The sequence below is a fragment of the Haliotis rubra genome, unplaced genomic scaffold (assembly GCF_003918875.1).
Source record: "Haliotis rubra isolate DU_JTF1 unplaced genomic scaffold, ASM391887v1 Scf53, whole genome shotgun sequence".
In the NCBI taxonomy this organism is placed as follows: Eukaryota; Metazoa; Mollusca; class Gastropoda; order Lepetellida; family Haliotidae; genus Haliotis; species Haliotis rubra.
In genome coordinates, this window is record NW_025767224.1 from 2,870,568 (window position 1) to 2,897,727 (window position 27,160).

The 27,160-nt window shown below is 41.4% G+C and overlaps 1 protein-coding gene across 1 annotated transcript in view; it reads left to right on the plus strand.

The window, feature by feature from the left end:
- LOC124252938 (filamin-A-like) overlaps positions 1-27,160 on the plus strand; it is a 96,527-nt gene that overhangs the window by 25,610 nt on the left and 43,757 nt on the right. Inside the window, 21 exon segments of the mRNA XM_046686625.1 lie at positions 11,083-11,334; positions 11,728-11,825; positions 15,231-15,497; positions 15,703-15,780; positions 16,656-16,818; positions 17,240-17,446; positions 17,977-18,378; positions 18,842-19,032; positions 19,513-19,776; positions 20,088-20,208; positions 20,413-20,637; positions 21,135-21,557; positions 21,560-21,724; positions 22,970-23,143; positions 23,463-23,573; positions 24,017-24,229; positions 24,372-24,542; positions 24,963-25,086; positions 25,456-25,609; positions 25,992-26,181; positions 26,460-26,704. Coding sequence (XP_046542581.1) covers positions 11,083-11,334; positions 11,728-11,825; positions 15,231-15,497; positions 15,703-15,780; positions 16,656-16,818; positions 17,240-17,446; positions 17,977-18,378; positions 18,842-19,032; positions 19,513-19,776; positions 20,088-20,208; positions 20,413-20,637; positions 21,135-21,557; positions 21,560-21,724; positions 22,970-23,143; positions 23,463-23,573; positions 24,017-24,229; positions 24,372-24,542; positions 24,963-25,086; positions 25,456-25,609; positions 25,992-26,181; positions 26,460-26,704 — 4,238 coding nt within the window.

Sequence of the window (27,160 nt, forward strand, 5' to 3'; positions counted from 1 at the left end):
TAAAAATACGTTTAATGAGCTGTAGCAAGTTGACACTGCATAACAAGTGCATTGTGGGATAGGACAAACACACGCTACCACGGTAACGCATCGTGTGGTAGGAAGGGTGCAGCAAACAGATACAGGTCATTGTGACCTTGGTAGCCAAAAAGCTTCAGGAACTCTTGCAACATTGAAGTATATTCAAGGGTAATTCTTTATACTTAAAAGTCATATTATGTCCTTATTAGTTAACTGTTTAAATCCATCACATCATAAGTGTAAGCAATCACACATTTCTGCCAGTCAAACCTGTAAATCAGACATGTGAGCGGGTCAAATCTTTGAATCGCAGAAATGAGCTGGTCAAACCTCTGGATCAGAGAAATGAGCCAGTCAAATCTCTGGATCACAGATGTGACAACAGAGTTGGTGCTAATTGGGAGTGTAAGTAGATGTTCGGAGTTGTTTGCCTCCTCAAAGACAACATCCATCCTAAACTAACACCGACATGAGATGTAGACAAGGGAGATAATCACGCAGGTTGTTGACATTGGTCCAGTTGTACCCACCTCCAGTCATGCAATTAGATGTGAAGTGTACAGTTGTGTACTGGGCCAATATTGGAGGACACAGGTGCCCTTTGTAGTTTGGGCGAGTTTGTTTCTTGAGATGTAAGATTGCTGTACAAAGGTCAGGGGTGGTGTGGGTTTGTTTGATGTATATGTCGCTCGTGGAACACCTTGCCCTCAACTTCACTCAGTGTTCTTTTCAATGTCGTCTTTCATGGCCCTGATTCTGTGCATGTACAGTTGAATCCCTACTGGTGTAAATTCAACAGATCTCAGTCTTAGTATCTTCCTGTATTGTGGTAGCTATCTAATCTGGCAACATGCTGGCTCATAAAAACTCTTTCTCCATCCTTAAGCAAGAATCCATTTGATGCAGCCTTCCCCCTCCCTCAGCATCCCCCTCCTGGATCCCTTCCATGCCCCTCCTCCCTTAGCATCCCCCCTCCTCATCTGACCCCTCCTCTGCAACTGCTGACCCCAGACAGATAAGACCCCTCTGTTGCCCCGAGCTACCTGTTGGCATCAGTCTGGTGACTATGGTTACTGTTTATTGCCCCTATGGAATGTTATCAGTCACACATGGTATGAGAGGTATTCAAGGTATTTCTAATCAGATATCTTTATGTGCGAAATAGATTTAATAAAAATATACAGGAAAATACATGGAACATCTGACCACGTGGTAAAGTGACTGTGGCCCTGTTTACACCCATGTGACACTTATATATATATAGCAGGATGTGTATTCAACGGATTCAACAGATTAGAACAAACTTAACACTCCCAAACAGGTTCCTTGCCTTGCTCAGTTTTATTGGGAAACTTTTCTACACACACTTGTGTGGTAGATAAAATACCATGGGTATTTGTCAATTAGTTTGAGGGTTGCTTGTTTGATTTGACATATACTACTTAAAAAAAGATAAGGGAACCCCCCATTCTTTCATATGAATATAGTATATGTGTAGATATGTTGTGGTGCAGTCAGTGACCTGTAAATATTTTAGCTTTCAAATACATGTATGAAAACATTTATTTCAAGTATGACAGGTTTGTTGTTTCTTATTTTGGAGGCACGTAATTGGGTGTAATGGGTGTAGCTCATAAAGTTATGATTAAGGAAAGTAGAAGACTTGTTTGAACTCATTATGACAAAAACAAATGCTCACATTCACATTTAGATGATAATATGGGATCGTTACAATTAAATAAGATGATAACTGATGCAAACAAGGAAAGTCAGCCATACTGTTATGGAATCCTACCCACCATGAACGGTTGGCTGAGACCACACCCATTAAAACAAACTTGGCCGGGCTGTTAAAGAGCAGCTTCGAGGGTTGGACGTTTAGGGCGTTTTGAACTGGCAGAGGGTAAATTTATCCCAGTGTGTGTTGACAATGATGGCTTGTTTCCTCTCTGAAGTGGCTGACCATGTTTCACTGAAGTGACTACACATAGGCTTCTTCTTCTCACATGTTCCGAGATACCCCAAGTAGATGCCGCCTTCATTTATCTTGTCGTCAGACAGTCCAAGATGGAGGGGATTAGTGTGGTACAAATCAAGGAGTTCACATTAGCTGCCACTTGTAGCCATTGCTTGTGTTAGCATGTGACACACAAGAGTCATATTTGTATGTCAATAATACTGTAATATCTTAATCAGATCCATACAGTACTGATGGGCGGGTCACGCATACTAGGGTGTCAGCATTGTTCAGATCTGCTTCGTGTCCACCATATCACTGTAAGGGGTATGGGTGGCCCAGTGGTGTAAAGTTCTGGAATTTGCTATGCAGAGTTACTTCCCTTTGGCATTCTCAATCCACTAATTCTGTGTTTTAATCCAAGTGTTCTCGTATTTTTCGATTGTTGGTTTGTCAGCAGTATACCCATGTTTGTGCGTTTCACTAACTGGTAAATTTCTACATCACTCTGGACTTTTAATTTACAATAAGCTTACTTTCAACTCACTCAAACTTTGGGGTAGCCAAGTGGTTAAAGCGTTCACTCGTCATGACGAAGACCTGGGTTTGATTACCCACATGGGTACAATGTGTGAAGCCCATCTCTGGTGTCCCGCATTGATATTGCTGGAATATTGCTGAAAGCAGGATAAAACTAATCTCACTCACTCTAATTCATTACCATATCAATATCCAGCTGAGACATAGGGTAGCCCAATAGTTATACCTGAGTTCTAGTTTCCTCCTGCATGCAAACCTTTTTTGGTGTTTGTCATCAGTAACATTGCTTAGAGCTGTATGAAACCAAAGTCATTCTGTATTCAGGATTTGAGATGGGTTAATGTCCCTTATGTTCATCCTTACTTTATCAGTGGCAGTTATTGCTTGCAGACAACATGATATGTTTAGAAACACTGAACCTAATTCTTGCTATCCTGTGACAAGTAAAAACGATAATGTTCCTTCTTGTAAGACAGGGGTGCTGGCATTCTTCATGGTTTATTGTGGTAAGGGGCAGATTTGTGCTATTCAGGCATATCAGGGGAAGACCATGCTGAGTCGTATCTGCTGTCTGGTTGATAACAGTGATCTACAGCAGGCTGTACAGATAAACACGCCATTGTTTCCCCATTGTGGGGAATTACTGACAGCTGCCTGGCATGCTCACACACACAGGGCATGTCTGACACAGAGTTACCTCCCTTAGCCATTCCAGGAAATCCTGATCATTGGTTGATATCACTGCTTTCTGTTATTCAAGGAGGTAAATGTGTCCTGTATCACTGTGACTTTCATCTGTCAAAATAATGTGATGCTGTGATTAAATGGAAAGTGAAATATAGGTGTTTAAACTCAATTTACTCTGGGTCAGTTTCACCAAATTATTAGACATCTGTCTGTGCCATCTTTGCATATTAGCTATGGCTGCATGCAACTTTAATGCAGTTCAAAGGGTTGTTTAACATAGCTCAGCCACTCACTCACTCACACATACAGGCCTTGGATGTCTTCATATGTTGACCTAAGAAGAACTCACCAGCTTGCAGGAATCCTCTACTAGAAACATTCCAGCACTATTTATCTCAGCTGGATTATGGTAATAGGTACACATAGGTAACCCCCAAAACAAACCTCACTCCATCAAGACTAGCGCCCATGAAATCAGAGACTCTTGAAGACAGCAGGACTTGGCTACCAAGTCATCAACATTCCAGATGCTCACAACACCAAACCTTCTCCTCGCACAAATCAATCCATCATTTAGCGCTTCACGGGTCCTGAAGAGGAATACTGTCTCACACCATTTTTAGCAATTATTCCAAACTAACAATAATTAAGAGGCTTTACAGATTTAAACGAAGGGTTATCAAACCCAGTTCTGCAACACTTACCTCCGGTCCACCCTACTCCAGGTGAACGCATCACTGAGCAGTGTTTCAGTCTCAGGGAATGGATCGCTGGAAAGGAACAAAGACTCTCTCACTGTGTCATGGTAGGATAGGTAACTGTGGCACCTGGCAATATTGTTACACAATTGGTCACCGGGCCAGAAGTCCTCACATCAGTCTAACCTTGAGGGTGATTTTTGTGCATTAACATTGAGCAGGATAGCTGCCATGGTTCCAGTTGCTGCTCAAGGCCTTATGCCTGGTATAAAAGCAGATAGCTCGTGGCAGAGAGCCCGTACATCCTTTATTCCAAGTACCATATCTCTCTTAAACAAATGTGAAGATACCTAAATCAAAGAATTTATGTAAATATGTTTGGTATCTCTCTAATGTGTCAGTAGCTCTGCTGATGTAACACAAATTCCTGAAAAGGCATTAAAGTATTATTCTATTCTATTCTATAGTGAGGTAACTGTTAAGGGCAGTGGTGCCTGAGGCTAGGTCTAGCATTCAGAAGTTCAAGGTGTGTAGGTACCAACTTGGATGTGTACTCGACCATTTGACGTCTACTCCATAAGTCTGGTATCTGTTCAAGGTGCCATGATCCCGACATACCTTAGTGACAGGTACATAATAGACTGAACATAGTATGACAAACTTGACATCACTGGATCAAGTTGGATGAATGTGTTATACACTGGTTCTGGTTGGTTGACCTGTCTGTGTTCTACTGTAGCTGATATAGCTTTGCTGTGTCAGCAAGTTAGGATGAAGGTCACACAGTAACCTGAGATAAATCATATTGCTAGAACCAGGAACTGTGTTCACTTAGTTGGGAATGTGGATCTGGTCTTCAGGCAGAGCAAGCAGGCTGCCCCATCACACCTGTCTGTAGTAGAAGATCCTGTTGAATCTCTCAGTACAGGATAGCATGTACATGTTACAGAACATTTCTAAGCATTATATTTCTGTTTTATAGTTCAAATGACACAGCAGTTAATCCTCATTTTCAGCATTGATAGATTGCGATATAAGTTTTAATATTCACTGAAGGACTTCGAAAGGAAGATCCCTCTCTGGATGATATATTGATCTTGACAGGCAATCAATCTCTTGTGACCTTGTTTTCAATACAGTGTGGCTTGAGTTGGATTATTGACAATCTGTTCGACTTACCACAAAGAACTTGATCTATTTTCACTTGTCAACACATTGACGCTGGAGTAGTGTTGATAAAATTGATTCTTTCATGCCTGATGGTTTTTCTTGAATTTCTGTGACAGAACAATTTTGACATCCAAATATATTCAAATTTGTAACCATTAATTGTACAAATTCTCTAACACTATTTCACATTTCACTTTGAAAATATGGTGGTATAAGAGAAACACTCCTTGTATTTCCTTCTTTCCTTGATTTCTAAGAAGTACATACTTTGATGTTGTTTCTCACCTGTGTCAGGTGTGAATGGAGAGGACAAACTCGTTTAGCAACTTGAGTACACAGGCTGCTACCCGACGTGCTTGTCATAACAACCAGACTGGCTTCAGGTCCTCAGCGTGGCTTTATTGAACTATATCGCTAGGATTAAAGTCTTTGTGGACCTGGCTATGTAGCTTGTCACCTTATCATCGGATCATAATTCTCCTCTGTCAGCCCAGCCCATGGAATGTGTAGCGAGGGAAGCAGTACCAACCCACATTATAAAGTACATTTGGACTGGAACAGATAGTTACTTGACATAGCCACAGTTTCTTTTACCATTTTGCATACATTGCTAACATTTGTTAACACCTTGTAGAATTACTTTGGTCTTGTTGTCATAGCGATCTAGGTATAAGATGGACGTAGCTGCTACACTTACAAGATAGGCTCATAACAGGAGTACTGCTGGGATCACTTTGTGAAACATGGCCCTGTTCATTTTAATAGAACCATAGGCAAACAACGTCCATAGTTCATTAAAATATTTCTAGGATTGTCAATGAAAAGAGTGACACATTGAATTAGTCATTGTGGAGTTCACTTTCTTTGAGAGACATTTTAGAAGTTGTATGGTGAAGGAAAACCAAGTTCTATGGATAGTCAACTTCTTTATTGCAATGAGTGTGACATTTTTGTGTAGGTACTAACACAGTTATCAAGCAAGTGATGTATTGTGGAGTTGGTGGATATGGCCAGAACAAAAGTGTATACAAGCTGGAATGCATGCTCCATGACTGTGTAACGGGCTAGACCTGAGGTGTACCCTCACCTGCCCTCACCTGCGCTCACCTGCGCTCACCTGCCCTCGTAGACTCACTGTAGGATTGTCTGAGTTAGGAAGGAATGTTTAACATTACCACATTATAAGAACCCCATCTTACACATTTCATCGTGGCATATTTTCTTTCATGAATGGGTAGAAAAGAACATCTCCCTCTACTAGCCATGTGGGGGCATGATACATGCTACTTGACCCACAACTAGTGAAAGACAAGTTGCTTGTACGTGGAGTTCGCGTCAGGGAGTGAAGGGGTGTTGTTTGCACATGGTGATCCCAGGTACATCAGGGATGTCACCTTTTACATACACCAACGATTTACGCCTGGAGGGATTAACGTGGGTATAACATTTCCTTATAAGGAAACTGGAGTAAAGCAGAATGTCACACAAGTGTGTTCACGTCGATTGTCAGCTCAGATGGGTTAATTCAGACTTGTTGTATAAGATTACATCATTTGTTGTTCCTGTGCCGATTGTATGCATTGATTGTACCAGTGTGAAGTTGGTGAACAACAGATTGTGAATAAAACTTGTTTATTTAGAAGAATGATGTTGTTAGTAGGGGGTGGAGAAATGGGGGTGGAGAAAGGGTGGTGCACACTATTGAGAAGGCTGGGTTTGGGTTGCACACTACATTTTCACAAGAGTTTCAATGGTCATTTAATAAAGTTTCAGTATTAAATGGGTGTGTGTGCACACCCCTGCACCCCACTCTGGAGCCGCCTATGGTTGTAACAGGCATTATAGTGTTACATACACATTCATTGAGAAATATGTACATATCATAGCTAAGTAATGTTAAATTTTTGTATGATCTTAACAGTTTGGGTGTGGAGGCACACCATTTTGTTTTAAAGATCTCTACACACAGTTCTTAAGAACTCAATATTCAGAAATGTTTGCTGAGCTCGGGCCTCCAGGGAATCACTTGTCCCTGGCGACCTGTTCTTGTTGTGAGACACTTGGATGAAGGAGAATCACGTTGTAATCCACTGGCTCTGAGATGATTCTGTAGGGAGTATGTAAATGGTGGAACAGAAATACATACATGCCCCGACTGTTGCTCTCCACTTGGCACACCACCATCCACTCTCAGCAGCCAGTGCCGAACATGCCAGGGAAATAATGTTTCTGTGCTCATTAACGCCTTCACGGTGTTAGATTTCAGGGGTATCATTTTAAAATGTGTGAATGAATTGCTCAATGTACATGTTCAATGTGAAGCCTGTGAGTGAGTCAAGTGCACACAAGAGCTGTTTTTATGACGAGTGTTGATTTCGTCATGGACTGCCAGACTAACATTAAGGAGTAAATATGAAGTGTATAAAACTCAAACCTCGATGGCTGTGGTAATCTTGCTCCCAGCTCAAGTGTAAAAGAATCACATTTGTATATTTTATTGTGCCGTCAACCCTAAAACGTGTGGATTGACAATATTTTTCCTGATCCTAACCCTTTAACCTAGGTTCCTAGTATTTAAATAGAACCTTGCTCTCCTTCGTGATTTGTTCATCGAAAAAGGTAAAAGGTTATTTTTCTTTATTGGCATTACTGTTGGATTATAGACATAACTTCTGCATACTTCAAACATCAACTAGTGTAACAAATGTGTGACAGATAAACTGGTAACAAATCATGTATGTTTCATAATTGTGACATGTAGTATGTCATGAGTGTGTCACTCATGTCCTCCGTGAATCAAGTTTCACATCAAACAATACCATGTAAACAAATATAGTCACTGTTAGTTATGTTGGCTGTTCCTTCCTCCTCCCACACCTGCCTGCCTGCCTGTCAGCCCAGGGCAATGTGTGCACATCATCAGATTCCAGGTTGAGTAATGGCACAAACCCCACAACTATTTGCCACTGACTGAAACATGACCATGGAGTGCATGTAGGTGATGAATCAGACTGTATGTTGACAGAATGCATGGATGTTACTGGATTAACCCCTAGTGGATTAACATTTGTCCACAGCCTTATGCCTGTTGCTTACTTACCTAGCCACACCTAATCTCACCTGGATTTCTCCCACTCTGGCCCAGGTGCAATGAAAATAGAACATCGTTAGATATAAGGTAGTCCATGAATATTTTGGGAGCTTTAACAGTTTGAGTGTGCACGTGAGTGAGTGAGTTTAGTTTTACGCCGCTTTTAGCAATATTCCAGCAGAATCACAGCAGGGGACACCAGAAATGGGCTTCACACATTTTACCCATGTGGGGAATCGAACCCGGGTCTTCAGCATGATGAGCGGATGCTTTAACCACTAAGCTACCCCAGTGTGCATGTGTGTGTGTGAAAGAGAGTATGTATGTGTGTGGGTGGATAGTAGGTACAGTTGCCTACACACATACACATACTATGAGCAACAAAAGCCTACATACATAGCCCCCTGCCCCAAAGAAAGTAACGTTCTAAGGAGTGTTTTTAAAATCCTCTCATGTTGTCTTGTGTGGCTTTAAGTCAATACATTCTAAGAGGGTGGTCTCTCCTCACATGAGTTAAGTCTCACGCAACATCACAAATCTGGAATTGAAGTAGCTGCTTGTCAGGTATCACTAATCTGGACTTCCAAGTACCTCCTTATCATGCTGTAGGTGTTGCACTTCTTCATGTTGCTCTAGTAGGTGACCTTGACATTGTAACAATGCAGGAATTGTAATTAGCAGTGAGATAAGTCTAGCAGTTTCTAGCAACATGTCTGGGTGTAGGAAACGTGACAGTCGAAGCAACGACACCTGAACATGTCTGTGATATAAGTGCCAGGTACAATGTTGTGTTTGTTTTTGCAATGTTCTGTAGACAGAGCACGCATACAACACATGTTCAGTACAGATGATGGGGATCCATTGTTTCACGACACTGGGGGGAACACTTGGACAGTGCTCTATGCTGATTAATCATTCATCATTTGAATAACCAGTTTCTCTGGCCATCTGTTTCACTGCATAGCTACGGCCGAAGTTCAGTAGTCAGGTGTACATCTCTCACCTGTGTCATCCTCGATGCAAGTTACATTTAATCAATATTCAAGAGTTTTTCTCCCCTTAAACTGTATTTACAATGAACGTTTCCTGGTTACATGACTATAGAACCAGCTTCTACCTCTCTGATATTGATACCAGCTACCCTGTGTGTATGCTGAATGCTGCACAGCTCAGCAAATATTGGCTTGGAATGTAAGACCACAGTGTGCTATATTCTGCACAACTGATACAAGTTACAGGATATGTAGGTAAACTCCATACAGCACCATGTGTTTGTATTTAAAGTGTAATATAAAAAATGCTTGTTTATTCGCAGCAGTGGTGAGAAGACTAAGCAAACGTTCCTGTTAATGATGTGTCTGGTCTGGTTATTATCGTGATTTGCATTTTTCAAACTGAATATAGGATTTAGGGTAGACTTGCGCAAGTCTCCAAGAAAATCATAACTTGTTTAAATCCCAATTTCTAGATCACATGAGTATAATAAGAACAAATTATCCCTATGCAACTGGCATTCTTATCAAGACTTGCCAGTTATAAGGATAGAATTATTCTAGACTAATGCTTAGTCCCTGAATATTTATGATTTTGATAGTAACAAATAAAGGAAGGAGCTGCAGTGAGTTGGAAGATTACATGGGGAAATCTAGACTTGCTTCATTTAGGGCTTTAGAATTGCAGGGAGGGCTAGGCAGTAGGGAAAATAATGTGGTTCAAGGACTGTGAGACAGACTAGAATTACTCTACCCTGTGGACTTTTTACTCAGTACAACCTAAGAGCAAAGCTAGATCTCAAGGGTTCTTTGGATAAAGCTAACATCCTGACAGATTTTGCATTGTAGGAAACTACAATAATGTGGTATTGATTGGACATTGTTGTGGTAAAATCACCATAAGTGTTAAGTTAATGTTTGAACAAGCCCTTCATCTCAACTCAAGTGCTGGATTAAGAAAGAGGGTCAAATGTGTTGGTTGTGGTGCTGTGAGTGTTAATGTGTTGTGTTATCTGGGGGTGGGAAACACTGCACATAGAGCAGACCAGGGGGATAGGAATCTGACCTGGAACATCCCCTACAGCAGCAGCAGCATTCAGTGTACCTACAAGAAGTACTGCTCATCACATGTGTGCAGGGGCTGGGTAGTGATAAGGTCTGATTCACCAGGTCATGTAGGACTTTAAGGTGTGGGATAGATGTTGTTATTTCTCAGGTCCTGGAGACTTGGTTCTGTATGATGTGTGGCCAAGATGCATTACCAACTAACCCTGAATAACTCTGAACACTGTCATAAAAATTAGGAATAAAGAGAAAATCCACCTTTCTTGTGAGAGGAAGCCAGGAAAGTAAACTTTGTCATGACATGCATGTCCAGCAAGACACTTTTTGATCATGTGAGGAATTAGTCTGACATACAGAAGCAAATATATCCATGTGAGTAATTAGTCTGACATACAGATCCTGAAGCAAATATATCCAGGAAAGCCCACGCAAGTCTAGAAAATGTGGCAAGTCTAGATAATGTGGCAAGTCTAGATAATGTGGCAAGTCTAGATAATGAAAGGAAATGATTATATTTTATTTTTTTAATATGAGCTTTTTTTTGTAAAATATGTTCATTTCAGAGACTAGTTGTTAGTCTAGTGAGCAATCTGAGTGACCCTTTTGTCCTTGTATCACAGAGAGTCCAGGCACTATCCAATCATGTCATGATTCCATGACCCCTTGAAGATATGAGTCATAACAGGTCTTCACCAACCTATGCTTAAGACAACTAACAGAATTGGGTGGTCAGACCTGTGACTCGGTTGACTTAGGTTGCTGAGTGTGGCATTAAAGAGCATAAATATTGTCCTAGAGACAGTTCAGATGCGCTGTGATCATATCAACAACCTGACTTACCCTATTCTCCTTGTGTTACAGACAGCTCTGACATTGTGGACAAGAAGCTGAAGCTGATCCTGGGTCTGATATGGACGCTCATCCTCCACTACTCCATCTCCATGCCCATGTGGGAGGGAGAGGAACCAACACCCTCAGAGGGGGGACCCACACCCAAGCAGAGGCTCCTCAACTGGGTGCAGAGCAAGGTGCCCGACTTGCCCATCAAGAACTTTACCACCGACTGGAACGACGGCAAGGCAATTGGAGCCTTGGTTGATGCCTGCGGCCCAGGTATATCTTTGGATGTTCTTTACACAAGCTAGATGATTAAAATTGCTGGTATCCAGGAGATTATTGAAAGCATTAGTTAGCAAATATATCATTGCCAAAGAAGTAAACTGTTTTTGATGTGCCACTGTGATATTTCTTTCAACTTTGTTGTATACCCTCACTATAATGTTTTAGTCTGTATTGTTTGTTAAATTATAATACAGCCTCAGAAAATATATTTACATATTAATAAATGAAATAATGAAACGGATAGCTTGCAGGACATAAGAAGCAAAGTGAATGTTTATTTCGCCAGTATATGAGCTACAGTTTGGCAAATGGTGCTATTTAGGTGTTTGACAGTTAGGCAACTGTGATGGCAGATATATAGTATAGTATGACTATTTTGTTCAGGATTGTGCCCTGACTGGGACACCTGGGATCCCAAGAAGGCCAAGGACAATGCCAAGGAGGCCATGGATGCAGCTGAGCAGTGGCTAGATGTACCACAGGTAGGCAGATACAACATGGGGAATAAAACCACATATAACATCTAGTAACGAACAGTAATGACCTGAGTACTTCCATAGCAAGGTCCGTATAACACTGGTATTGGCATATTATTGCATGTGCTAATTATATCAATTATACATTTTATTATAAAGGAATCAAAGAAAATTATATTTATTATTATTGGCTTGTAATATAGTGCAGAGCCATAGTGTAGTCATGTTTCCCAATTCACGTCTAAATACAGCTAATATAGCTATCATAATCTCCTCTACGCCCCACAATTACCCAGCCTGCACTTGATCACACTTGATCATGTTCCGTTTCAAAAAGGCAACTTGAATTAATGACTGTACATGCATCAAATCATGCTGCAGTTGAGCAATATTTTTATGCAGTGATCTTACATTCAATAGTTTAAACACGCAGGCTGTTTTCAGCACTATTGACATAATAATCTGTGAAGAAGGTAATGGGTTTGTGAATGTGAGGGCAGGAAGTGAGGTGGAGACTGACAGAATGGGTTAGTGGCACGCACTGCTGTTCACCGTGTGATATTTTGAATATCATTCCAGTCATGATGATTGATTAGGACTGATATCAACTGTGTCCCACCCAAGGCAGAATGGCCCAAGGGGATGGAGCACGTTGTGATAAGGCACGCCCTTTCAGCGGGACCATCCATTCTTGGGTTAATGTGTTAACAATTTGCATATAAACATGTTAAAGATGAGTGTCATTATTAGTATTAAACTTTCATAAGATAAATGTTTGGATGTAAAATTAAATAATATAATAATTAAACATTATGTTTCATGAGTGAGTGAGTGAGTTTAGTTTTACGCCACACTCAGCAATATTCAAGCTATATGGTGGGGGTCTGTAAATAATCGATTCTGGACCAGACAATCCAGTGATCAACAGCATGAGCAATGATCTGCTCAATTGGGAACCGATGACATGTGTCAACCAAGTCAGCGAGCCTGACCACCCAATCCCGTTAGTCGCCTCTTACAACAAGCATAGTCGCCTTTTGTGGCAAGCATGGGTTGCTGAAGACCTATTCTACCCCGGATCTTCACGGGTCTTATATTTCATGAATATATACGGTTAGGTTGAAGTAAGGAAATTAAACCCAAAGATATGTTGAAATTAATACATGCAGAAGATAATGTGGTAAAACATAAAACGTGCAGTAAAAAGAGTTTTGTCATGAAATAATTGGACAAAATTGAAAAAATATAAATATTATGAAACGAGTTTTATCAGAACTCAATCTTGGTATGGAGAAATGAGATGTTTAACCGAGATAACAATATGTGATTCTGGATGTATTATCTTGTTCAAGCAATGTTTACTGACTAATAAGATTTATCAGCCACTGATGGTTACCTCCATACTTCCTTGAGACTTATGAGTGTGGAATGGCAGTGTGCACGTTGGCGGTGTTACCTGATACTGCAGGTGGCGCCGACACCATACAAGACAGGAGCCGGAGTGTTTTGACACTGCCATGCAGCTCCCATAACGGCATCAGCCTCCATCATGAAGTATTCCGCTTGGCAAACTGCCCATCTTGGTTCCTAACTTCTTGCCAAGGTCATCCATTTCTGCTGACTTTCAGATTCAAGGTCAATGTAATTGTGTCTGATTAAACCAGTATTTATCCTAAAATGATATTCAGATGTTGTAGTCACTGGTATTTGTGTCTTCTTTAGATTGCATTTATAGGCTAATGAGTAAATGGTTCCCAAAAATAACTCTATTTGTACATAAACACAGGCACTAATTTCTAATTTGTTACCATGGTTACAATTAAACTTAAAGTACCAGTTCATCTTTTCTGTAGGTTTGGTGAGTAATAAGAAAATTGCTCTATCTGTACTGATAGGAATGCTGCAGGCTTTCGCAGATTCAAACCATATGGTTAGGGTAAAAAAATAATATCTGGTTCAACAGACTAATTGTCCACATCCATACAAGAAGATGGGTAAGGCAAGGATAAAGGGAGGTAATTACTGTGTGCAGATGTTACTGTAGAGAGGTGACATGGTTTAGGCAGTAGCCTGACCTGCAACATTTACCTCAGCAACTGGACAGGGGGAGAGAAAAATGGGACACATAGAGTGTTGTCTTAGATCTAGGGTGTTTTGTTATGAAAACATTTATTAAATGTCTGCCCAAATCCTTGCAAACCATTCACAACTGTTTGTGAAATGCATCCTTGTATGCTATCATATGCTGACTCCTGTAAGGAATTTGTGTCAGGTTATTGAGCTATGAGCTGTTCAATGAATGTGCATGATAAATCTCTTAATGCAGCATCTGCGTAAAGCTGGTCTTAAGTCCACTTTACGGCTTACACTTGGCATGTGGAAGTGTCTGTAACATGTTACAATGTGTAATGAATATATGGAGCTCACACCCTGATCAAGTCTCAGGTTTCCTATCACCGCTTGAAGTAGTGGTAGCTGACATTCAAACGACTCCCCGCCCATATCCCACTGTGACACACAGACCAGAAGCTGGTGATAATGTGTGCCAACACTTCAAGTGGAATCTCAGACATGTTGCTTTTCATTTGGAAACACAAGAATATTTTCTTCACCTCTAATAATTCCTGCAGTCTTGTCGCACACATGGATAAAAAATTCCTTTAGATCAGAGACATTTTGCTTGTTCCATTTTGCAATCGTAATAAAGTGTTTATTCGTTTAGAATGTTTGTACCTTGAAGTCTATAAAGTATCAGCAATATTGGATTACATAAAATCTATCATGTCTTTATTTATTATGATTTGTAAATTTTCAAGTTTTTATTACAAATAAAATGCCATGAATATATGTGGATTTAGCTTTAACAAAACTATACAGAGATAAAGGTTATGACTATATATAAGTTATTCATTTATGACTGTGAAGAGTGGTGATTGATTGTATACAGTGGATACACAAGTGGGGATATTTTCGAAAATTGTAGAATAAGCTCTAAAGTGTGGCCTGGCTGACCTTGATTGTGTTGTGAAGCACTCACTTTGAACCACTCTACACCTACAATACTCACACACACACTCTTCCTTCCACGGGGATTCCAATACTGCCCAGATGTCGGCACGTTATCTGTGTAAGACCCAATGAAAAGTATGATTGTGTGGCCTCAATGTTAGCTGTGGCTGAATAATAATGATTATGATGATCATAATGTATATTAATTATATAGCATGGAGTGCCAGGTGTGAGGCATATTTGGAAGAGAGTTTGATGGTATTCTGAAATGCAGTATTGGACTGGTTAGCCTCAGCCAGACCAACACAGTCTGCATTGATAAACCAGTAGTCGTGGGGAATATGTTCTACCGGTATATACACTCACTGTGTGTTCATGGTTGTTATTGCCCATTGCTTGCAGCTGATCAAGCCCACCGAGCTGACCAACCCGAAGGTGGACGAGATGAGTATGATGACGTACCTGTCTCAGTTCCCCAAGTCTAAGCTGAAGCCTGGAGCCCCCACCCGCCCTCGTGTCAACCCCAACCGCGTGCGGGCTTTTGGCCCTGGTGTGGAGCCTAAGGGTAACCAGGTTGGAGCACCAGCCCGCTTCACCATCGACACATACAGTGCTGGCAAGGGCGAGGTAACCGTCATCGTCCTCAACCCCAAGGGCAAACAGGAGACAGTGAGTATAGAATCCTTCTTTAATGTTACTTTCCTCCAATTTGTTTCACCAATTTGTACAAATTTCCACAAATTCTGTGACCAGTTTCTGGCCTTTAAGAGGTATTTACTGATTTTCATTTTCTGATTAGAATTAACCTTAACCATGTGTAGCATGAGGCAGGGGCAGATAATTACAAAAATTGACAGTATGTGTTGTGTTTCAGTGTGAGGTGGTGTTCAACAACGACAAGAACCTCACCTACTCCTGCTGCTACACACCAACCATGGAAGGACAATACAGGGTCAGTATGTGGGGTCATACAGCATAACTGTCCATATAAACCCAGCGTCATACAGGATAACTGTCCATATAAACCCAGCATCATACAGGATAACTGTCCATATAAACCCAGCGTCATACAGGATAACTGTCCATATACACCCAGCGTCATACAGGATACCAGCCCACTACAGGACCATATACACCATCAGCGTCATACAGGATAACTGTCCATATACACCACCCATCATCATACAGGATAACTGTCCATATGTCATACCATATACACCCAGCATCATCATACAGGATAACTGTCCATATACACCCAGCATCATACAGGATAACTGTCCATATAAACCCAGCATCATACAGGATAATACTGTCATACAGGATAAACCCAGCCATATACACCCAGCTACACAGGATAACTGTCCATATACACCCAGCATCATACAGGATAACTGTCCATATACACCTGTCCAATTCAGAGCATCATACAGGATAACTGACCATATAATGTACAACATAACTGTCCATATACACCCAGCATCATACAGGATAACTGTGATACACCCAGCATCAACAGGATAACTGTCCATATAACCCAGCATCATACAGGATAGTCATCATACAACGTAAACCCACTGCATCATACAGGATAACTGTCCATGTAAACCCAGCGTCATACAGGATAACTGACCATATACACCCAGCATCATACAGGATAACTGTCCATATACACCTGCAATTCAGATTAATGTATAAAAACGTGATGAAAAAAGTACCCAAAATAGTTGTACAGACTTTTTGCAGAATGTAGAAGTTTTTGTGCCAGACTTATGTACCTCCCTCACCCACTGACTATTCCTCCACAGGTTATTGTAAAGTTCAACACAGGTTATTGTAAAGTTCAACACGAAGGAGATCCCCAAGAGCCCATACACTGTAAATGTGGAGGGCCAGGCTGGTGACCCCAGTAAGGTGACTGCCAAGGGACCAGGTCTGGAGAAGACTGGCGTCATCTGTAGCAAGAAGACTTACTTTGAAGTCTTCACCCAAGGTAAGTGTGTTCTCTTGGCCATTTCACCACCTGCCTATGGTCACCAGTTGTTAGTGTGAGCATCTTAAGACAATATGTACTGGTCAGCGCACTGATCAGGTGCAGCTGCATTTTGGAAGCGCAATTTGAAAATTATCCTCTGTTGCTAAGCGTTCATCTTGTCAAGTACGACCTAGAATTCTTTTGTAATAGCTTCTTTCATAAAGGCATCAGTACTGTATTTACATGTGTTAAACATTCCCTTCATCAACACAGAGTTTTGTTTTTAGAGTTGACCTCCTTGAATGCAATGGTCATAGCACACTGACACATGGCATCAACATCATGCTTACGATCATGTACTAATTTTACCATTTCCTTTTTAACAACCTACTAATAGTGAAATCTCCAATAACCAACCAACCCCCTCGTTCCTCTGTAGGTGCAGGCAATGGGAAGGTTGACGTTGCCATCCTTGACCCCCACGGCCGCAAGGACACCGTCAAGCCCAGCATTCAGGCTGTTCCTGGCAAACAGGGCACTTTCCTTGTAGAGTACATCGCCATGGTTTCCGGACTTCATTCCATCAACGTGTTCTTCTCAGGAAACCAGATCCCCAAGAGCCCCTTTGGTGTCAACGTTTCACCACGTAAGTGACAATTTCACTGAAGTAGTGCAGATATTATATGGGTCATCTTCCAAAATGATAGTCTGCATGGGCTTGTGGTTGGTGAGTTCATAGCATCAAAGCCTTTGGTTCTAGTAACTGCAAAACATAAAGATGCTAGTACCGGTATGTTGTACAACTTGCTCCTTCTTGCCTACTGGAGATTCTGGGAATGTAGGCCATCCACAACCTATTGTGGTTATGAGAGGTGACCAGGTGGAACGGGTGGTCAGACCTGGTTCATTTCATCCATATTGCACTGATAGTGTGGATCTGTGATCACAATATGGATCACAAGATCGTCTGGTTCAAACTGAATTATGTATAGGCTGCCATGATATTGTTGGAATCTGGAACATGGTGTTATGTTGACTTCCTGAAATTATGTCTGGAATAGAGTAATGTTTCATGAAATGAATAATGATTGATGATAGAAAGATAGTCACTTATGTTATACTGGTTTGATGCAGTTTCTTTCCCAGTGGATTATCAGCAAGTATTTCTTGTTTTAGCCTCAAATGCAAAGATGTGCTATGCTTCCGGGCGTGGCATCCAGCCACGCGGTATCCGTGTGCGCGACCAGGCTGACTTTAAGGTCCACACTGCTGGTGCTGGCGATGCCACCGTCAAAGTCCAGGTGATTGGACCCGGCGGCATTGATGTCCCCTGTAAGGTTGTCTTGTCAACCACCGAGGAAGGAATTTACAACTGTGTGTACTCGCCAACCAAGCCAGGCAACTATGTCATCAACGTCACATTTGGAGATGTCCACATCACCAAGAGTCCCTTCAAGGTGGATGTGGGACCATACATGGAGTCCAAGATTCGGGCGTACGGACCAGGCCTTGAGGCTGGAGTGGTTGGACAGCCCGCTGTCTTCACCGTGGAAACCAACGGCGAGGTCGGAGCTCTCGGTGAGATCATTTGTCTTACTACTGAGTCACTATCATCTTAAAAAGGCATTTACAGGAACCATTGTATTCATGAAGGCAATGTTGAAGTGGATTTCAACTTAAAATTTAAAAATCATAAGTCATATTTGTCTTGATCGCTAAGCTATATTTTGTTTATGAATCACTGGCCTGTCTTTAAATGCTCTTGGTTTACAGAGGCCCATAACAAAACGATTACACATGGTTGTCTGTTAAAATGAAAAATGTGTGAATAAGAGTTGATTGAAAACTGTTTGATGGGATTTGAAAATTACTCTGTTTTTTGTATTTCTCATTGCTGAGGAAGAAAATGGTCTAATAAAATAAATTATGATGCCCACTGTGATGTGACTGAAATCAGCATACTATTTGCTGACTCAGCTAGCATACAGATGTTGATCCTTAGTTGGCATTCATTGATGTGGATCCTTGTATCCCCTGTCAGGCTTCTCCATTGAGGGTCCATCCCAGGCAAAGATTGACTGCAAGGACAACGGTGATGGGTCGGCTGACGTCACCTACTGGCCAACCACGGCTGGAGAATATGCTGTGCACATTCTGTGTAACGACCAGGACATCCCTAAATCACCCTACATGGCCCAGATCTCACCCTCAGGAGAATTCGATGCTTCAAAGGTATGTAGGGTACAGTTATTGATGACAGTACTTAAGCGAGACCCAGGCTCTGCTATTACATATTGTCTGGTTTATGAAGTCTTCTTATTGGGTCAACCTGAGTGTTGCTATCTCCGACAATTGAATATTTTTCTCTTTGGCGGCTACCAGTTTCAGTGTTGTATGGGTTAAGTTGATGAAGACAATGTAGACATGATGTAGGCCCAAGAGTGATAATGCTGACCTACAAGTAGTTGGGAATGGTTGGGAAAAGAACTGATTAGGGAAGGTGCTTTTGAATTTGTAACATATATTTGTATGTTAAGTAAGGGAGAGAAAATTTAAAATCAATTATTTTTCACACAGGATTAAGTGACATATTTCTCCTACTCTTTGTTTGCATACATTTAGGAGAGCCTTTTATGCTTCATGACCTGACCTGGTGGAAACTTGGTGTATTCATCACGTTCCCTAACCTATATCACCTTCCTCCTCTGCCAGGTCATTGCCAAGGGTCCAGGATTACAGAAGACTGGCGTCACCACCGGTAAGATGGCAGAGTTCACCGTGGACACTCGCTCCGCTGGCCGCAGTCCCCAGCCTCTCAAGATCTCCTGCCTTGACGTAGACTACAAGCCTGTGGATGTTCAGGTCACTGACAACAAGAACGGCACCTTCACCTGCCGCTACATGCCTAAGCGCAGCGTCAAACACACCGTCATGATCACCTACGGCAGCGTAACCATTCCCAACAGCCCATACCGAGTGAGTTGATGTCAGTTAAAGTTACAGGATATCTTGAGAAAAATGGTTAAACCATGATGTAGAACTATGTCATTATGGGAAAGCCTGTGTAGGTTCAGTGTGATAACTAGTGGTTGATGTATTCACCGGTTATGCTAAATACCCAGGTGCTATTCCTTTCATAGGTGAAACTTGTATCTTGTGCTCCAAATTTGAAGACTGTCCGATCACTCAGTCTTTGAAAACATTGACAATGGTTGTAGTAGCCTAGATTACTTTCTTTTAAATGTCACAAAGGATGAAGTATTCAATTTTGGTGTATATGTTTTCAGGTGTATGTGTCCGAGCCAAGCACCCCTTCCAATGTGAAGGTGTTCGGCCCTGGTGTAGAGAAGGGAGTCAAAACTGGCAAAACTACCTACTTCAAGGTGGACTGCTCCAAGGCTGGACCAGGTAGGCATCAAATAGGAACAGTTCAATATATATTAAGAGAGGATAGATTTGATTTTTTCTATTAGTGTGCTAAAAGAGACAGTAAACAAGACTTGGTTTCCATCTGTTTAGGCATATTTTAGTGGTGATATGTTTGAACGTGATATATCAGCAGATAACTCTTTGTGGTGTCATGGAAGTACTAAGAACATGTGTTTGTTGTAGGTGATGTTGCTATTGCACTGACTGATGCTAATGGACGTGATGTCCCTGTGAAGACCACTGACAATGGTGATGGTACTTTCACTGTGGAGTATGAACCAAAATCCCCCGGAACGTACACCGTCCAGGTCTACTTTGCTGAGAAGCCCATCCCCCAGAGCCCTATCAAGGTCACTGTGGAATCCAGCATCGATGTCAGCAAGGTCAAGGTCGTTGGATTAGAACCAAGTGAGTAGCCCTCAAATCATTCACATGAGTAAAACTAGATTTATGGTCTGAGAAACTTATTCTTACCTGCTTACTCAGAATTGTAGGTAAAATATGGACTGTTCACAGGGTATTTTAGTATTGATGTGTTAAGATGTTACAACTGTGCTTTCTTCTGCTTGGATTTTGTTGGGTTTCATGAAGTCCATGTGTGTTTCAAGTGATAATAGGAGGATTGGGTCACCTTGCTGACTGTGTTTGATCACAACCAGTCAGTGTGATGATTGCTCATGCTATCGTCCACTGGTTTGCCTGTCCCAGATAGTTGTCAGGCTGTTGTGATAGAGCTGGAATATTGCTGACCTCGACAAATCACTTCTAGTCATATCTAGGACATCATCCTGTTAGCTCGGTATACAGTAGATGTTGATTTTGATTCAATAATATGTGTGTTAGCAAAACAGAAGTAAACAGTTAATGCACAGAATCTATATCGATGACAATCTTTCTCCTCAAAGAAATGCCAATTGGTGTGACCTCCGAGGTCGACATCATCAGCAAAGGCCTCCCCAAGGCCAATGCCACAGTGCAGGTAACATCCCCTACTGGAAAGACCAAGGACATGCCCGTCACTGAATCTGTAGAAGGTCACAAAGCCAAGGTTTCCTTCAATGAGCCTGGACCTCACAAGGTCGATGTCACCTATGGTGGCAACCCAGTACCCCAGTCACCTTTCAAGGTTGAAGCTTTCCGACCTCCAAAAGTCCTTGCCTATGGTCCTGGTTTGAAGGGAGGTGAGGCATTGAAGCCTGCAACATTCACCATTGATACCAGAGAAGCCAAGACCCCAGGAGGCATCGGGGTCACTGTAGAAGGTCCAGGAGAATCCAAAATCGACTGTAAGGACAATGGAGACGGCACCTGTGGTGTTTCCTACTTGCCCCCGCAGGAACATACAAGATCAATGTTACCTATGGCGACCAGCATATCCCCATGTCGCCCTTCACAGCCCAGATTACTCCCAGTACCGGCCCCCCAGCAGGACCTGCTGTCAAGAAGCCTGACCTGAAGGGGGTCACAGCTTATGGCCCTGGACTCTCACCCGATGGTAAACATTGCATGGAGTGACTGGTCTTTAGCGCGCCAAGGATCGTCTGCTACCCATGATGCATCACTCACAATGACTAAACGTGGTGCACCTTGATCATTCACTAACAACACCAGGAAAAGATAACTCTTTGTCATGTTTAAGATGCATGTCTTGTCCCCAAACACATTTTTCACTCATTTATGTCTTCATCACCCCTCATTTTATTTTCCTTGCATCGGTTCTAACTTTTTTCCAGGAACTTTAACAATTTATCATTGATACCATTTGTTACTAATATGGTTGTTTGTTTTTGTTTTGTCATCAGTTTTTCATTTTTGGGTTAATCTGTGTTTCCTGACAACTAGTCTTAAAAACGGGCTTAGGTTCAGGTAACAATAATAGATACCAGTTTAGATCACAGCTTTACTGTTTTGCCTGTAGATGCTTTTTTTGAAGGCATATTTAATTGTTCACAGCCAGAAGATTGTTATGATCAGAATCGCAGTGTTGCTGCTTCTTGCCCAGAATGTTTTCATTTTTCCTGTCACTAATGAATGTTGTCCTAACTCAAACTGGAATGTTTGATATCACATGCTGAGAATAGCATGACTGTTTGTATATCAGCTTTTTGCATAATGTACACGATGTTGGGAATAGTGATGTCAGGGTAGCCTTTAGAATAATTCTGTCAAAGATATTGCTTGATTTCATTTTGCCCTTATAGGGTAATGTGTGTAGGTTTATGAAGTGCTTCTTTCTAACTTATCACATTTGCTTCATCCCTGATAATCCAGTGTTCTCTTTGTCCGCACTAAGATGTGTGAACCTTGAACCATTCCTCACCATAGCTTTGTTTGGAAACATTTGACTTACTCAGCACAACTGCTGTGTTAGTGATTAGAGTGATGGGATTGAGATGTTATTTTACAAACAACTGAAGCAAATGGTATGTAGAGAATGTAGAGACTGTACATTGGATAACTAAGGTTGATTTTTCTCAGGTAATTTAAGACTTGCAGACATGTACAACTAATTGAGTTTGGATAAAATAATCTTGAATATTTTCAAAATTCATTCTGTAATTTCTGTTGTATGTTGCCTTTAGAAGGCAAATCATTTTTCTTCGTCCACTTGTACTGTTGTGTATTGTTGTATTGTTGTAGTGTTGTTTGTTTCGCCTGTCTTCCAATCATTCATCCGTTCCCATCCATTGTGGCGAGTCTGACAAAGGACATTACTAACATCCAGTTGGCTGTTTTCCAGGAGTGTTCATCGAGTCTCCGACCGAGTTCACCGTTGATGCCAAGTCGGTGAGCCCCGTTGGACAGGGCAAAGTCAGAGCCATCCTTAAGAACCCCTCTGGCACCCTCAATGACACTGCTGTTCGTAACAATGGCGACGGGACCTACAACGTTCAGTACACACCATTTGAAGAAGGTATGTACTGTGAAACATTAGGCGGATTTTACAGCCACATCATATGGATGTGTGTCTTGGGTTTTTTGTACAAGAGTTGTCTCCCATAGACAGTCATTATTTTTCAACCATTTTCATGAAGACTGAATATCACAATTTGTTATTAGCTTATTATTTTTCTTTAGATATTTTGCAGTGTTTCAAACATTGTGTAAAGTTATCACTGACACTGGATATTTTAACTTGATGTGTCATGTTATGGGAAAAGTCTCCATGTATTTGCTTGATCCAGTGAACAATAGCACAACATGATTGACTGAACTTGGTGATTGTTTGACAGGTCCAGTGTCACTCGACGTCACCTACGACGAGGCCCCCATTCCTCAGTCCCCCTTCAAAGTTCAGGCTGTTCCCGGAAATGACCCCAACAGGGTCAAGGCCTATGGACCAGGTAACACACTACTTCTGTCACTTTTAGATCAAATTTGTTTGTAATTGAATCACCTTTTTGAATTTCAGAGATATTGTCAGACATTGTTCCTGAGCCCTGCCCATATTATTCATGACCTTCATATTCTTCATGATAGCTCCCTGCTCAATGATAAAGGCAGTAGTCAGTATAGATATCCTTGTTTCTTTCATCTTGAAGGAGTGTAAACATGGTATTTCAACGCTTTGTAACAGCTATTTACTAAAATAGGTGTGTATGCCTTCTTCTCTATGATATCTGTGAAGGAATGGAGTATTGTACATGACAGTTGAATCCCATTTACAGTGGCAGTTGTTCTTTCCTGTACTCCACTCTATGACGATGTGCAGTATTGACGCTGAACACAGTCTTACAGCCCTAATGTGTATGACTGAGACCATAACCAACATATTGCCCACTTCCAGGTCTCGAGGGCGGAGTCACCAACCAGCCAGCAGAGTTCACTGTGGATATGCGTGGTGCTGGTAAGGGAGGACTTGGCCTTGCTATTGAAGGCCCAGTGGAGGCCCAGATGAACTGCCAGGACAACCGTGATGGTACCTGCAAAGTCCAGTACCAGCCCACCAAGGCCGGAGACTACGACATCGCCGTCAAGTTTGCTGATAAAGATATCCCTGGTAGGATAGACTTTCTGTTTGTTTCTGATGCTAAAAGTTTGACATAAATATTCCATGATCTGATTATTTTATTCAAATTGTATACGATTGTATTAATATGTCATACATTAGCAGTATATGCTTTTCCCATGATGCATTGCAGGCAGTCCATTCCGTGTCAGCGTGTGCGACCCTGTTGATGCCAGCAAGGTCAAGTGCTACGGCCCTGGAATTGACTCGAAGGAAGTGCGTGCAGGAGAACCAGCCACTTTCACCATTGACGCCAAGGAGGCTGGCAAGGCACCCGTGGATGTCACATACACCGATCAAAGTGGTAAGGAGTCAATATGCAACTGAAATACTAAATGACAGAATGAAGAAAATGTTCATCTGAAAACTTATTGGCCATTATGAGTACCTGTACTCATCAAGTGAGACAGTCCAGATGTCACAAATACATAGCGATTCGTATATATCACCAGTATAAGATTATGAGAAGGTCAGCAAGTGACCTATGGATGTAATAGCAACATTTTTAAAAAGTTCTCTGTCACACGAGCATACAGTAAAGGCAACGACTAACCATGTTGGTCAGCAAGGGAGGTAACTTGAGTGTGCTGGGATGACTTGTCTTTATAGGCATCGTAAATATAGGAACAAATCGCAATACACTATCAGTGTTGTCCTCTACTGTAGCAACAGCTTGCAACAAATGTACAGTATTGCATTGACAATATTTTCCCCTTTCTTTCAGGCAAACCCCAAAAAGCTAAGATTGTGCCAGTGGAAGAAGGTGTGTTCAATGCAACCTACGTCCCTGCTGACGAGGGAAAGTGCAAGGTGGATGTCAAATATGGAGGACAGAATGTGCCAAAGAGGTGAAGAAACTTCATGAAAACAGAAACTTTATTTTGGGGGTCCTTTGTAATGACTGTAATGATGATGACCTTATTTGGATTGAACTGTTAGAATAGGAATCACTATGATTGACTGAAATTAGATTTGTGTGTTTCAATGGAATCAGGTTTGCTATTGTTGTAGAATAAGGGGAGATAACTTGTGTGACACTACTGGCTTTGTTTCATCAGTTTCTAACTGTTATGAGAAAGTCATGTATAATATTACTGTCATTGAATTATGTTTATCATTTCTAATTCAAAGTTGTCATCATTCTGCTAGTTTGCTAATTCCTGTATAAGCTGTTGGTGGTGAGTCATCACGTTATATTTGATTCTCTTCTGTTGCAGTCCATTTAACATGAACGTGCAACCTGGGGTTGATGCAAGCAAGGTCAAGGTCACTGGACCAGGTGTCAGTAATGCTGTCCCAGCAAGTTTGCCTGTAACCTTTGACATTGACACAAGAGAAGCCGGAATTGCTGATCTAGAGGTCTTCGTGCAGGTAATTGTAGCTACAAACTGAAATTTCCGTGTTTATGCCATACCCAATCTATCACGTTTTTGAACATCTTTCGTTTTGTATATTTGTAATCACTGAGAGACAGAGTTAATCTGATATGTTCACGCTAATGAAACAATTATAGCAAACAATCTGTGAATCCCAGGCTAAATTGATTATGTTCTCCTGTGCCAGCCCTAAACTGTGGAACTGTCTTCCAAAGGAAATCAGGAACACTTCATCGAAAAAAACTTTTAAATCTCTGCTAAAGACCCATCTATTCACTGCTGCCTTTCTGTAAAGTTATATGAACTGCCACTGAGCATCTCTATGGTGGATATTAGGCGCTTTATAAATACATCATTATTATTATTTTGTCCCACAGCGCCCAGACGGTACCTACATCCGCCCTATGGTGTTGGACAATGATGATGGCACCTTCTCTGTTACCTACACTCCTGAAGATCTTGGCGTCTACAACATCAAGGTCAAGTATGGTGGAAAGGAAGTGCCCAACTCACCCTTCGATGTCAAGGCCACACCAACAGGCGATGCCACTAAATGCCGCATCACAGGTTTGTTCTGTTCAAACATCTGAAAATAAATTCTGCAAAAATATATAGATAAAAAATAGAGTCACACGTATATATAATTACATGAGAGTATGTGTGAATTCTCATTTCATCTTTATAACAGAACCATATTGCTCATATCTATATGTTTAAAAGTCTCCAGAATTCAGTCATATCAAATTATGAATTGATATGTGGGGATTGAAAGGAGTTAATATCTGTTTGAAGGTATTTTTCAGTTATACGAAAGCTCTAATACCTTGCTATGTTGTGTGTTGTAGATGGTGCTGAGAAGTGTGTTCCTGTCAACAAGGAAACTGTCATCACGGTCGATGCTGCTCAGGCTGGCACCGGCAAGGTGACATGCCGTATTCGCAGTCCCAGTGGCAGTGACATCGACATTGACATCATCGACAACAGTGACGGCACCTTCAGCATCTGCTTCACACCCCAGTTCCCTGGTGACTACACCATCAGCATCAAGTTTGGTGGACAGGAGATCCCCCAGGGCGACTACACCATCCAGGTAGGGCAGACAACTCTTGAAGCCTCTAACGATAACGTTACACACAGTCCCGTTTGTGTTGGTTTCTTACTGAATATTTGCTTGTTTTGCATGAATTCACAAAATATAATATATACCACTCAACATTTGCTAAGTGCCAGCAGTCAGCCCAAGTGTTGAGTGTTACACGATTTCAGGATTATTTGACAAGGCTGTGTTTGTTTGAGCCATGTACTGTTTACCGAAAACTAATTAACACTTAAAAGAACTGAGGTTCAAAGACTTGGAAAAAATTCTTTAGTTGTCTAATTTTTTATACTGTTGTTAGTTTGTAGCTCCAAGATACACTGACAGAAGGTTTAGATTTGACCTTGCCTGATTGTGTGATTGTTTATGTGTCTAGTCCACCATGCTGGGGATGATCATCTGAAGTCTGAAGTGATGCCAGACGTGGGGATTATTAGCTGGGTGGCTTTC